This window comes from Hirundo rustica, chromosome 6 (genome assembly GCF_015227805.2).
Source record: "Hirundo rustica isolate bHirRus1 chromosome 6, bHirRus1.pri.v3, whole genome shotgun sequence".
In the NCBI taxonomy this organism is placed as follows: Eukaryota; Metazoa; Chordata; class Aves; order Passeriformes; family Hirundinidae; genus Hirundo; species Hirundo rustica.
Genome location: NC_053455.1, coordinates 10,989,583 through 11,003,907, shown reverse-complemented (window position 1 = coordinate 11,003,907; position 14,325 = coordinate 10,989,583). Strand labels below are relative to the sequence as shown.

Here is a 14,325-nt window from a genome sequence, read left to right as displayed (position 1 = left end):
CTGAAGAAGTGAGTTTAGACCTATTAAGAGTTATTTCTGTGACATTGAACCAAGTCTGATCACTACTGTTACATGGGCCAAGAAATCACGAGTTTTTCTGCTTGAAGTACCAGGCTTATTAAATGCATTATAATTCAGTGCAAGGTAAAGTGAAATTAACATGAAATTATTTTATTTTTGTCTCTACAGGTGGTAATGGCACTGCTGAAATACTGGCCAAAGACTCACAGTCCAAAAGAAGTCATGTTTTTAAATGAACTAGAAGAAATTTTAGATGTTATTGAACCATCTGAATTTGTTAAAGTTATGGAACCTCTCTTCAGACAGCTAGCCAAATGTGTGTCCAGTCCACACTTTCAGGTCTGTATTTACTGCATGTACAATGATATCAGCATTTTTGTAAAGCAGACTTTAATGTATTATTCACCATAATGAATTTTATTTGTTGCGAAGAAGTCTTCAATTCTATGCTAAGTTGCAGAGATCCAGACATTAGTTTTACTGTTCCTTTTTAAGAGTGCAATATGTGCATTCATGTTGGGTGATTCACTTCAGTGTTATGCTTAACATAAAAAACCCTGAAAAACTCAGTGTTTTCAGAAGTACCTAAACCCATTCAGTACAGTGTTTGCATTTCGTTACTTGTAATATGAGTTCTACAAATACTTGTTCTTTTGGAAAGTATTTCTTTGCTTGAATTTCAGAGTTCGTGGGTTATAGATTGAACCATGTTCCTAGCAAGAAAAGAAGCACGTTTTTTGTCTCTCTTTCCATCAGCTCCATGACTCTCATTAGCACTAAAAAAATCCAAGTCTGAGTTGCAACTTCTTTTACCTTTCACTATATTTGCCAAATGTTATAATTATTTGCTCTGTAAGAGATTGAAGAAGTGTTCCTTTTTTCATGTCGTCTTAGGTTGCAGAGCGAGCATTATACTACTGGAATAATGAATATATTATGAGTTTAATTAGTGATAATGCAGCAAAGATTTTACCCATCATGTTTCCATCCTTGTACCGGAATTCAAAGACGCATTGGAATAAGTAAGAAACACTTGTACAAATTCCTGCTACTTCACTTATTTGTAGTTCTAGGTTTAAGGGCTTGGATCTGTGAGTTGCTAGTTTAACAGTGTGTTGAGCTGTTTATTCTAGGACACTGAATTTACTGGATAAACTATTGTTGTCAATTTTTAGGAAGTATTAAGAACTGTGGAAGATAGTTTTTCCTTTTTTAATTAAACAAGAAAGAGTGTTTTAGTGCATCTAATCCATGACATTCTTCTATAAATATGGAGAAAATTTGGCATTCATCTGTAGTTCAGATACTTCTAAAGACTAACTTTGATTTCTGACCACTAACCTATTTGCTGATTTGCATTTCTTTTGCATTCTAGTGAAATATCTTGTAGATCAGATCTTTTTTTTGCCTTCTTTTTATTTCCTTTTTGTTTATTGCCTTTTTTCTTCTTTCTCCATTGATTATTTTCACTTTTTTTTCCCCACAATAACGTAGTACTTACGCATGAAAACAGTCCTGGTCAGCTCCCTTCTGCAGCTGTTCCATTGTAAAGTGCCTCTTTGTTTGAGCTATTGTGCAACTGCTGGGATGGTGACAGTATCCCAGTCTGCCTCTAGCTGTGAATTCAGAACTGCTGATGGGCTGGCCAAGAATGAGTAATCAGTCTGCAATTAAATACTGGGAAAGAAATGGAAAATAAAGAGATGTTAAAGTGATTGCTTACTGTCGCTGAGTGCAAGCAGTAACAAATAATGTCCTCATTAATAAAATTCCAATTGAGTGATGCAGTTGTACATAGTAAATGTGGGTTGCTGTTGGCTGTTTCTTTCTGACTTTCAAGGTCATGCATTCGTTTTATTCTGAGCAAAAGTCATGCTACCCAGTGCAGCTGCACTCTTACTTGTAACTCCATATACAATACAAAGTAATCATTTAATGGAATGCTTTTTGAGCAGCAGTACATTATAGCCTGGAACTGTAAATTAATCTGTAAAAGTGCCTCATAAAGCAGATTGGTTTTGTGTAATTTTTGTGATGTTTTCAACTTCACTTTTCTAGCACATTTCTAAAGAGTTCTGGCATAATTGTGTTGTTGCTGGGTGGCAGTTTTCAAAAGGAGTGGGGTCTTTTTTACACACCTTTTAATCACTAACTCTTTCTTTCTTGAATTTATCAGTTGCCAGTAACTTACTTACTTCAAGATCTTTAATGTCATACTTCATTTTCTCTAATAACCCTCATGGGATTATTGTGAGCCACTAAATTTCACAACTAGCCCAGTATTGATACATATAGTATTAAGAGGGAAGTTCAAATGTCAGAAGTGTAAGTGATGAGTAGTACTGCAGAGTAAGAGAACTGCATTTAAAGTTGGTAATTCTAGTACTTATGTTAGGCCTCTTGTGGGTAAATTGAAACTTCCACTAATTAATTTTGTTTCCACTTATTCTGAAATGATGTAATTTTCCAGTTATGTAGGCTATTGGCTACTGTTGACCAGAAAAAGTAGATTTCAAAGTTTAAAGTACTCTGAGTTTCAACCAGAAGTTTTACTTATAGGACAATACATGGCTTGATATACAATGCTCTGAAACTCTTCATGGAGATGAACCAAAAACTGTTCGATGACTGCACACAGCAATTTAAAGCAGAAAAACTGAAGTAAGTTTTCATGTCAGTGTGTCTGTCTGTTCTTGAATAATTTGTTCAGAGTGCTTTAGCTCTGAAAAACCACTGTGTCGTTAGTGGGAAGGTGCCCATTTTATTCCAGTACTGCAGTCTCAAAGTTGACTTCCTGAAACTTGTTATATGTTGACTGTAAATCTTCTTAACAGTAAGGTGTCTCATGTAGGTTTAATCCTAATACTTCTGGGGTCACCATCTTCCAAAAACAATTAAGTTTTTGAGAGGGACACTGCTAATGGTGGAGCCCAGTATAGAGGATCTGTTAAACAGTTTAGTTTACATCCTGTGTTTATTTTTGCATGCTTTATTTACCCAGTGTTACTTCCTTTCATGTTGTCACTCAGTTTGTCCCAAAATACTTCCCCAGCATTTTTCAGCACTGCATTGTGCATTAGCATATCTTCATATTATTATAAAAGTTACCTGAAGTCAAGTTGTTATTCTACTGTAGTGCAGGTGTCTAGTACAGATTTTATTTGATGGAAAAATCCTGCTAAAATGAGATAGATAAGTCAGAAGTATTGATGGTTTGGGTCTAATTGTAGGGGTTGGAAGCAGTTAGTGGGTACTGAAAATACCTGGATTTGAATTTTATTTTAAATTTCAAAGTAAACAGGGATTCTTTCAAGTGGTGGTTCAGATTAGACACCTATTTTAAACTGGCATACTGGAAGTAGTACAAATTCTCAATGTAGATTGATTTGTCCGAGTTTTGAAGTTCCTTATTAGAATTCAAGAAGAAATGAGCTTGTACTGTAACAAATTCTTGAGATGTGTGTGTTAATGGATTACAAAATATGACCATTGGCTCTGCAGAAAAAAGACACTAATTCTCTTTTCCCTGACTGCAAGTAAGTGGAACCCCTTTTAAGTGAGAAATCAATCTCTCATTTTTACAAGTTTTTTGGGTGATATTCTGAGTGTGAACTAAAGCAGACTGCTGAGCGAAGAGCTAGCAACATAAAACCAAAATAAAAATCTCCCACCACATAAAAACTGCAAAGGGGATCGTTAAGGTGTTCCTACCTCCCATCTTGAATTAACTTGAGAGCTGGAGGCAAATTGTGTATGTGCTTGGATATAACTGTCCCTCCTTTTTTTTTTCTTGACATTTGGATCATCTGCTCTGTGCACTGAGAGCATTTTTAGCGCTCTTAGTTCAAAATTCTTATAAATTCTACCAACCTTAAAAGACAGATGTTCATTCTAGTCTCTGCAAGAAGATGTTTATTTGTAAGAAAGAAAGGAAAACAAGCCCTAGATTTTACATTTTCAAATTGACATTATTAGGCATAAAAAACCTTTTTCTACTCTATTTAAAAAAAAAGAAAAAAGGCATTTATGTCATCCCTCTGGGCTTGCTACTCCCTAGAATGAGCATGGTTTTGTTGGGTACTTCTTTGTTAGAGTTCAGTTCCAAATGTCCCTGGTGCCTTTTCCTTTAACCTATAATCTGAAGCCATTGGGCTAACAAGTAAAAATCTCTGCCCTTTTCATGGTCAGTTATTGACTACTTATTTACCAATGTAGAATTCTAATATTATCGATAAAACACAAATATGCTTTCAGCCTAGATCAAAACCGCTTTCTGTTTTAATTTTTAATTTTAATGTTGATTTGAGATCATGGGGTGATGCAAATTATCCTGTCAACAGTGGTGTTTTGGGCAGTAGACTCCAACAGGTATAGCTAAATAATTTATTTTGTTGAATTCTTTTACTTCTATATGATTTTGTTTTTTTCTTCAGAGAGAAGCTAAAATTGAAGGAACGGGAAGAAGCATGGGTTAAAATAGAAAATCTAGCCAAATCAAATCCCCAGGTATTTAGAAAAGATTAACATGGTCATGCTTAAATACTCTAATTTTGTTAAATATCAGTGGGGAAAACAGGTCTGACTGATCATGGAAATAAAGGAATTTCACCAACTGTATTATGAAAGATACACAATAAAAGTACTTTTCAAATTTGTAACCTTTCTCTTGTGCAAGTAATTATTTTTTTAAAAAAGGTTTCTGAAAAATATGATATGAAGTACTTTTTCCTTTCCTTATAATAAGACTTATACCGTAGTGTGGTTTGAAAAGTTATTGTGCAAAATTATGGAAAAATACAGAGAGGCCATAATTGGTTTCTCTTGAAAAGCTGTTTTGCAAACTATATTACAAAAGAGATTTTTCTGCAAACTGTGAGTTTTGACTGGTCAGTTTTTCTTTGTGTCAAATGGATTAAAGTAATATTGTATGTTCTTGTCTGATGCATTTATTCTTATACTTGCACTGGGCCAGTCTGCTGGTGAACCTGCTCCTCCTTTCCTAAAGGGAAATGTCCTGTCCATTACTTGATAAGGAATTATCAAGTACAAGTATCAATGCTACAAGTCATATCATTATTGAAATGACTTGTAGCATTACTTGATATGACTCAAATTATGATAAAGAAACAAAGGTCCTTTAGAGTATTCATTGTATTTTGAAATTATGGGAGAAGGAAATGGTTTGGCTTGGGTTCCCCACCCCCTGCGTTTGCTTGGAGATTGCTGCCAGTTTTATCTCAATCATACGGTTTTCTGCTATGAACAAAAATTTAAATTACTTTGCAGACAGAATTCTATTATACTGTTGCAAGAAACTTAATGTACTGTGTATTTCCAACACCGTCTAGCTGAGTTTAAAGTGGTGGAAGAGGGAGAAATGGTACTCTGTAAACAGAAGTGGGACACTTTCTCATCTCAGTGCTATTTTGAAACAGAAAGTATGAGGTTATCTCTTTTTCTATGAAGAGGAAATTCGTAAATTTTTTTTCCTCTTGGGTCATTTGTCAGGGAACAATTACTAAACTTCTTAAATAAAATCTATTAAAATTAATAAAATGTCTTTTTTTTTTCTGGCAACAGATCAATTAAATGAATCAAAAAAGCCTATTCATTGACTTTGAGTGACAAAACATTTCTCCAATGACAAAAGTCATACAAAAGCTTTGCTTGAAGAGTACTTGATATACATGGTCATTTGCTATCACAAATTATAAGCTCTTATATGTTTGGCTAAATAAGTGGATTGAGTTGTAGAAAAATTCAGAGTTGTGCAGTATAAATTTCCTTTTCTTTCCAAAGAACTTTCTGTAAATACATTTTCTGATACCAGTTAACACCACCTGTATACAGTATGTTCCACATAGTCTGCTTCAAAAAAACTAATATTTGGAAGAAATGCAAAATAAAAATTACTGAATGCTCCACTGAATTGATAGAAGGATATAAATGCTTTTAGTACTCTAGATAATGGATTTTTAGCAGGTTCTTTTTTCCTGGAATGTCTGTTAACTTTTTTGTTTGTCTGATGACTGGTGATTCTTATTGTTCAGAGCTGTTCCTGATTCTGCATGACACAAAAACACAATTTAAGATTTTAAAATCATTGAATCCTTGCTGTTGGTGTTTTTAATTTTTTTTTCATCTGCATTAAGTTATTGGTGCATTCAGATACCAAAATATCTATGAGGAAAAACTTGTGAAGAAGTCTGTGAGTGCATGTATATAAGTTCTGAATTCAAAACTATATACCTTATCTGAATTAAAATAAGATCTGATGTATTGAGATTACTGAGCAACAAAGGTTTTGGGGTTTTTTAATTCCTAAAAGACTTTCATAATTGTTTTACTTTCCAAAGACAGAAAAGTATAATATTTTTGTTTGAAATTATATTAAATGTATATTAGGTATATTTAGTCTTTTAACGGTGTATTTTTTCTTCCAACACAAAATCACATCAGCAAATGAAATGGTTGTGTTTGGATTACTACATTGTTCGCAGGGCACTTGACAATGTATTAATAAGGTTTCAGATAACTCATTGCCAAAGTAGGCATGCAATACTGACAAAATCTGAGTATTTTAAAACTGAGATTGATAATCAAACTATTTTTTAATGCTGACTGTATTTTTCAGCAGGATATTTTTGCCAGGTGTGAAAGTATTGGTGTTCCATTCCAAAATTTATTACTTAGTCCCTGGAAGCATTAAATATTGAAGTTAATCTCAAATAACTTGTCATATCATTCAAATGCACTCCTAATATTTAGTTATTACAACTAAGAATGATTATTTTAACATTTTGCATTTTATTAGTACCCAACATACAGCGACACGAGTTTGCTGAACAGTCCTGTTGCAATGGAAACAGACGGGCCTTTAATTGAGGATTTGCAGACGCTGAAAAAGACAGTGAAAGAAGAGGCTTGTCAGGTAAAACCTTGTGAAAATAGCGAAGTGCTCCAACTATGAACTAATTTCTCTCCTTGGCTTGTGTTTTCAGCCCAGCAACCATTTGTTCTATAGTAAAACACTTCATCAGGGCTGCTACTTTCAAGTGATAGTGTAGCAGCCAGAACATAACATGTTTCTAATGCTTGTGAATTTCCTATGTAGTCTCTTTTAAGGTTTCTTCTTCTCAGAAACTTTGTTTTTATTTTCACTTAGGAATAGCTTATTGTGTCATTATGAGAACAATAATAATGCTCTAATGATAGTGAGGGCTATAGCTAAAATCTGTGACATCATGTTCTAGTCTCCTTTCTATATAATGGTTTTGACTTTTCATAAGAAAAGCTTGTCAGTACTAGAATCTGACTCTATACATTTTTGGGTTTTATTCAGAGCCTTCATAGTGGTTAAAGCTCTTGTGTTGTAATAAAGTATGTGAAGTATGTCTTGCCCACTCATGGGTCTTCTTCCTCAGTCCACCATCTGTCAGGTTCCATTGCCCACTGCAGGGCGAGGACTCTCCAGGTCATTTCCATCCTTTTGTCTTTAGTTAATGCTCAGTAATATTCCTGTCTTTTGAATTTAACATTGGTTAAGTGGAATTATAAATACCAATGTTGAAACTAGAAATTTCAACTTGGAGCTGGTTGAAAATGGAGAGATGCTAGGTAACGTTGCAGCATCAGTGAAATTTCTGGAAGGAATATGTACAGTATAGTACTGTAAGTCTGTCTAAATCTAGCAATGTCTAAAACTGGAGAAATGGACCCAGAAAAAACAGTTGAGTTTGGACATAAAGTCTGTTAATTTGAACCAATGTATCCAATAAGACATTTAATAACAATAAGCATGTGGTCAACCTAACCTCCTAAATTTCTGTGTTAAAATTCCAGTGTCATTATCCTGTATAAAAGATTATATTTTACTTATTATTTATTACCTGGCATTTTGAGTGAAGGTTGGAATTAAAAGAAATGCTGGAATACCTTTAAGGCACAATCCAGGGATTGCTGAGTATTTAAACACTTATGTATGTTGTGGATCTCTGTGCATTACATGTAAATCTTGGTGGCTGAATTGCATCCCTCTCCAGGGCAATGAACAAGAGTAGCATTTCCCTCAGTGGGAATGATGGATAAAGCTACTCAGTGGGGAGCACTGGGCTGAATAAAGTTTCTAAACCTCTGCCTTTCTTTGTACCTTGGATAGCTTAGCCAGGCCCACATGGGAAAGAAGGGGCCTCCTTTCACTTGCTCCAGAGCCTAGAACCAGTTCTAGTGGAGAAAGGTGCATGCAAAATTATTTACAAAAATGGGTACTGCTTAATTTTAGAGTTGTGTTGCTCATAGTGTCCATCTTTGACTGTGCTGTTTCCTAACAATTAACTATGTTCTCAGGGTTTATGGGACCATGGTTCACTTTCTGTCTTGGCCAGGGAGCATTAAAATTCCTATTATCTAAGTCTGATTGCTCTAACATCAATTTTAGAAGGAAAACAGCCAGAGTAGAATTCTGTGCTAGTAGCTGGGACAAGAAGTTAAGAACAAAATTCCCAGTCCCAACTGCTGGAAGAGTTTGAGGATTTGGGCCAGTATTATACAACATAAAATGCAGAAACAGTAATGTCAGCCCAGACTAAAACCATGGTCTCTCATCTAGGTGTTACCTTCTTTTCTACAAAGAATTCAACTTTATGAGCTATAAAATTTGGGTGTTATACAGCTTCTTTGGTAGCATTCCAGTTGGAAAACTATTGTGTCATATCCCTGTGAATGAGCTTGATTTGCCACCACCCACGATTGTAAGGAAGGGTGGGGACTTTAAAAAATGAAACTAATGGAAAATGAACAAACTGTAAACAAAATTCTGAAACTTGAGTTGGAACTGCTCAAGCATTCCTCAGCCATCTCTCCAAGTGCATTTCTTCCATTCCCTTGCTCACAAAGTGTGCAAGAAGTGAAATGGCTAAAAGATTATAAGCCAGGTTTTCAAAGAGAAAGGTCCTGTCCTAGCAGAGCTAATAGAATGTTTTAAATCAGGAATTCTTATTATTAGTTAAACTAAGCCTGCAAGAGGATGGATAAGTTTGGATCACCAGGCAGGAAAATATTTGATTAAGGATCAGAGTATTGCAGAAAGCAGGCTAAGTAGCATTCCTGCATCAGTCTTTGGGAGGACACTGGACAGACAATTATATATCACTTGCTAAGTACCATCAGCAGCTGATGTTAAGAGCTTCTACAGTTAAGAGATGAAAAAAAAAAAAATGCAGTCAAAAGGACAGCTTTGATTCTTAAATTAAACTTCAGAAATGAGCAACTATGTAAAGATCTGTATAGTTTCAGTGAAAGTAATGTTTATGCCAGAGGCTGGCAATATAGCAAATGTCCCTACTGAAGAGGTGATTGACTGACTAAGGAAAGTAGATCAGGAATTTTTTTCTGTATGAGACTTATGTGAGCACTTTTTGTGAATGCTCTGCCACAATAAAATCAGACCACTGTGACTTACTAACCTTGAACAAGGCAATAAATAAATAGCTAAATAAAAGCCAGGCAGTTTTTAATAAAGACTTGTTTATAGGAAAAAAAAATAAAAAAGCAAATTAGGGTATAAAGCTTAAAGGTACTTTGTTAGGAATATTGTCTGGTTTTGAGAGAACGTTCATAAAATGGTAGTGATAGTTAATAGATTAGAATTTTGTAGTTGTTTCTGGTTTTCCTCTTAGCAAAAAAATTGGTTTTAATACGTGGAACTGCATAGCTGGTAGGGTAAAGAGGAGAAAGTATAAACTTCTTTCCAGATACTTTTTTATTTCTTTTCCTGTAAGTGAGCATACCGATGTGTAAGAAGTACTCTGAAGTAATGTTTAGTAATTAATATGTTTGGCTAACTTTGTTCTATTTTTATTTCAGGCACAAAAAGATCAGAAAAAAGATCGTCCTCTTGTGCGACGCAAGTCAGAACTGCCTCAGGATATCTATACCATGAAAGCCTTGGAATCACATTGCAGAGCTGATGAATTAATATCACATGATGGGCATTAAACTATTACAGTGAAATATTATTTTGGAGGAAAAGTTTTTTTTTCTGGACTCAGTTCTACAGTAGAACTTAATTTTTTGTGCCATACCAATCAGTTACACACAAAGTCAAAGCTTTCTTCAACCCATTTCTGTAGGCAATAACTTAATAGAGTATGCAGCTCAAGATTAGTAGTTCAAACAATGGTAAATTACCCAGTTCCATTTGCAGAATATTGGGTTGAATATAATCAAGTGGACACAATTTCCTGGAGGTGTTGTCATAGTACCAACCAGCTGATAACGTGCAGTTTTTATAGTTGTGTTTGAGAAAAGCGTTCTATAAAATCTTTCCATCTAAATAAGTGAATGACCAATAGCTGGTACTAATGATAAATGTGTGTTTTCAAAAGTAAAATTATTTCAAATATAAGTATTAAACTTTTTCTAGGATTTCTCAGCTTTACAGTTGTTTCAACATTATTGCTGTCTTGTTATATACCAGCAGTTTTGAAAATACAATTATTCTTTCGTATTATTAAACATTACTTAAAAACTGGTGACATTTGTGACAATCCTCAGTCGTCATTCCTTTCTAAGAATTCTGTAAATTCATTTCTCTTTTACTTAGGGTAAAGATATATATATCTATATATACCACATCCTAATACTTTCTGTAGAGTTAAAGCCATATCTTCCAGTCTTTAGTGTATAATATGGCGCCAGTATTCCAGATTTGAACTGGTAGAAGAATTTTTCCTAAAATGAAAATTTGCTTACTATGACTGGGAAAAGACTGAATATAAAATTTCATTTTAAGTTTTTTCAAGTCAGTAAAATAACTCTTTCACTGTTTTCTCCCTTATCTGAGCTTTTAATACTCAGCATTTTTCTTGGGCTCTAGGAGTTCAATATTCTGTGGCAGATACTATGTGTGATTTCAGTTGCATCAGTTTTTATCTGAAAGATGAACACAACATCATAAGCTTATTAAAATATTTAAAAAAAAAAAAAAAAAAAAAAGAGAACAGACTCTTGAATTCCATTCTGCTACTTTTTAAATGAGTCTGAAAGCTGAGGAGATAGTGACCATAATTTTACCGTGAAAATATTTTTGTTGTTGTTGTAAAGAGCACATGTGCTGCAAATACACCTCACAAGTGAACTGAAAATGCATCTGAGTTGCTGATGATCTTCAAATGCTGCTATATATTCCACAAGATTTACTTGCATGTAATGAGCTTTTTGTTGTAGATGGAAAAGCACGGGAGGAAAAATCTCTTTAAAAATATAGTGCTTTGTCTTCAATATTTGATTTCTCTCAGGGTGGCCAGTATTTTGACTTACTTATCCTGCTTACAAGCTGTTTGAAATGTGTTCTGCTATTCTAAATGGGTGATTAGTTTCTTTTGTCTCTGGCAGTAACATGATATAACTTAATGTTTAATGTCTTGATGCATAAAGAGATAAAAAGTGGCTTCTTTAAAAATAGTTTTGTTTTACTTTTTAAGGAAGTATTAACATCTCCTGCATCCATTAAAAAAAATTGCTCCAAGCAGACATTCATAGTAACCTTGTGCAGATGTAGTGCCTGCTGTTTGTTGGTTGCATTTAACATTCAATTTCCAATATTTGTTACATTGTCTATTGGAAGAAAATTGTGAGTGGTAAATATTGGCTTAAAACAACTAAATTTAAAGACCAACCCAATCTTTAAGTGGAATGTCCACTGTGTCTGAAAACATTTCCTGTAAAACTTGAAAAAGAAAATGCTTTACCATTAGGATAAACTATATGAAAACAGTTTAAAGATGCCTTCTACTTTTGAGGGAAAAAGGGTGCTTTTTTAATTGTGTAAAGCAATGTCTATGTATTTTGATATACCATTGTTTGAACTTCCATCTTTAGCTGGTAGATTATCAGTTACCTTTGATTTTGGGTGTTCAGTATGTCTGTGCAAGAGATTGCTGAAAGGAATTATTCTTACGTTATTCAAGGAGGGGAAAAAACCCAACTGTATATCAGTGTTTGATTGACTGTGTGATACTCAACGTATAAGAACATCTTTCACTGTCTAGATTTTATTTTTATTCTTTATTGAAGATAAACACTCACCAAAAAGGGAAGCATTGTGGTAATTTAGACACTTCAAGTTCTCTATAAAGGCATATTTGAAATTTTGGGCCACTGAACATTTGCTTAGGCAATATTCCAAAATCTTATCACCACTAATGGTTTAGCATGTTTGTTATCAATATTTATATATTTCGTATAATCTTGTACTAAACAATTCTAAAACTAATATATCCAAAATAAAAAGAAAAATTGAAGTAGAATTTTGGTGACTGTTGTTCTTCATAAAGTTCTGTCTGATAACTTCCCCCATTTTCCAAAATTATACCTGTACATCAGGAATGTCAAAAGTAATATTACAAGTGTCTTTTTAGTGTGGCTTTAGTATGGCTTCATTTTAATATTGTACATACATTGTACCTTGTTTTATGGTAATAAGTAATAAAAATGTAGACTTCATATTTTGTACAGAATCGTCCTATGTACAGAATAAAAAGTTCCTAGAAACAGCAAAAATAGGTAAGTGGCACAATTATTTTTCATTAGACAATATCTGTAACATTTTATGTTAGTGGAATGTTAAGTTCAAATGTACCTACATATTTTTTAACATTTTGTAATTCAATTTTTTGTTCTGGCATTGTTTCTGAAGAACTTCATACACCTGCCATTTAATATGCTTTTATCTAATTTTAAAACTTAAAAAAAAAAAAAACAAACGGTGTATTATATGGACAAATAAAGAACATGTGAATTTTACTTGCTCATCATGAAACTAAGTTTAACACAAGGTGTTTGGGGGTGTATTCAGATTCTGTGTTCTGCTAGCAGGATCATCAGTACAAATGAACTTCATAAATTTCACAGGAGTTAAAAAAAAAAAAAAAAGGCCATTAGGTAAAAAAAAATAAAGCAGGAATAATTGATATTCAGTAGAAAAAGCAGACTTTACCTGTAGAACAGCAATCAGAACTAAAATTTGGTAATATTCCAATCTACAAATATGAAAAATGCATCTTCCATAGTATTTTCCCCTGTAACATTTCTGTATTGACACAAAGTAGCAAAAAGCAAAGTGGCCATAAAATCTAGGATTTTATTGTGGTACTTTATACATAATCAGGTGGAAATATAGGGAAAAACTGAAGTCTGCAGCAAGAGTCGTCTACACTCTGCAATCCATAAAAATCTTCAAAAGAACTAAGGAAATTACTCACATAAAGCTGACATTCAGTAACTGGGGGAGTTGGAAGGGGAGTTGGAGGGGTTGAGCCTGGGATGGAGCTGACTACTGGCTTGAGTTACAAATGTAAGATTTACAGGTTAGGTCATTTGGTAGTGAAAGAAACAGTTTTTGGCAGGAGCTCAGTAGGAAATGCATCAAATCGTGGATGGAAAACAAGATACTGAAACAATGGAGGATCCAGTTATTCATTCTTTGAAATCAGGTTAAATACATCTCAAAATACAATGTTTTAAAATACTGACAGCAATGACATTTTTAGTGGTTGCCAGCTTGTTCAGGAAATGACTTTTATCCTTTCCCTCTAAGGGAATTAGTCTCAGGGGCTTTGACCAGCAGCCTTTTTTGGCATTGCTTTCATGGTTTGTCTTTGTAGAATTGGAGGGGAAGGTGCTAGTGTAGCACGTACTGCTTGTGTTTGGAGATGTGTTCATTTGCTTTATGCACCTCACAAATGTACTTACAGGAGATAGCTGTGATTTCAGGTTATCCCAGTTCTGGATCCCTTTATAGTTCACCCACCTAAAAGTGGAGCACTTCTGGTCCTCGGATCTTGTCCTTACTGTGTGCAGTGATTGTGGAGACAATGACTGTGTATAGCTAATTAAGAAATGCCATTTTAATTACCATATCACTCTCCCGGGATTATAGCTTCTTTTCTATGAGGAGACAGCTTGAGCTGTCTACTTTATGAAATAAAACTTGGATGTAGTTAAACATTTTGTATGAACAAATTGCCAAGGGATCATTTACTGTGGAGCTAAAAGGAGGCAGTGCATTATGCCTTTCTCACCCCACTGAAGAGCAGCACAGCTGCAGCTGGGGCCGGGCACGTGGGGACTGCATTCATTCCTGCCCCAGGAGGTCTGCACACACACGGGAACTTCATAAGCAGTGATCCTGTGGTGAGGAGGGGAGAGGGAAGTCACAAACTTGCCTTGAGCTATTTTAGGCATTTTGGTCATCCAAAAAACTACACTGAGCAAGTTCGTGTTTTCATGAAGACCTTGCCGTAG

At 34.4% G+C, this 14,325-nt stretch overlaps 1 protein-coding gene across 6 annotated transcripts in view; it reads left to right on the top strand.

Annotated features, from left to right (window-relative positions):
* The window catches only part of PPP2R5C (protein phosphatase 2 regulatory subunit B'gamma), a 77,234-nt gene extending 64,654 nt beyond the window's left edge, over positions 1-12,580 (top strand). For all 6 annotated transcript variants that reach the window (XM_040066165.2, XM_040066166.1, XM_040066171.1 and 3 more), the window contains 6 exons: positions 190-360; positions 916-1,043; positions 2,581-2,682; positions 4,455-4,527; positions 6,836-6,952; positions 9,886-12,580. In XM_040066165.2, the coding sequence (XP_039922099.2) occupies positions 190-360; positions 916-1,043; positions 2,581-2,682; positions 4,455-4,527; positions 6,836-6,952; positions 9,886-10,017 (723 nt within the window). In that variant the 3' untranslated portion in view covers positions 10,018-12,580. The remainder of the gene's footprint in view (positions 1-189; positions 361-915; positions 1,044-2,580; positions 2,683-4,454; positions 4,528-6,835; positions 6,953-9,885) is intronic.
* Positions 12,581-14,325: the final 1,745 nt, after the last annotated feature.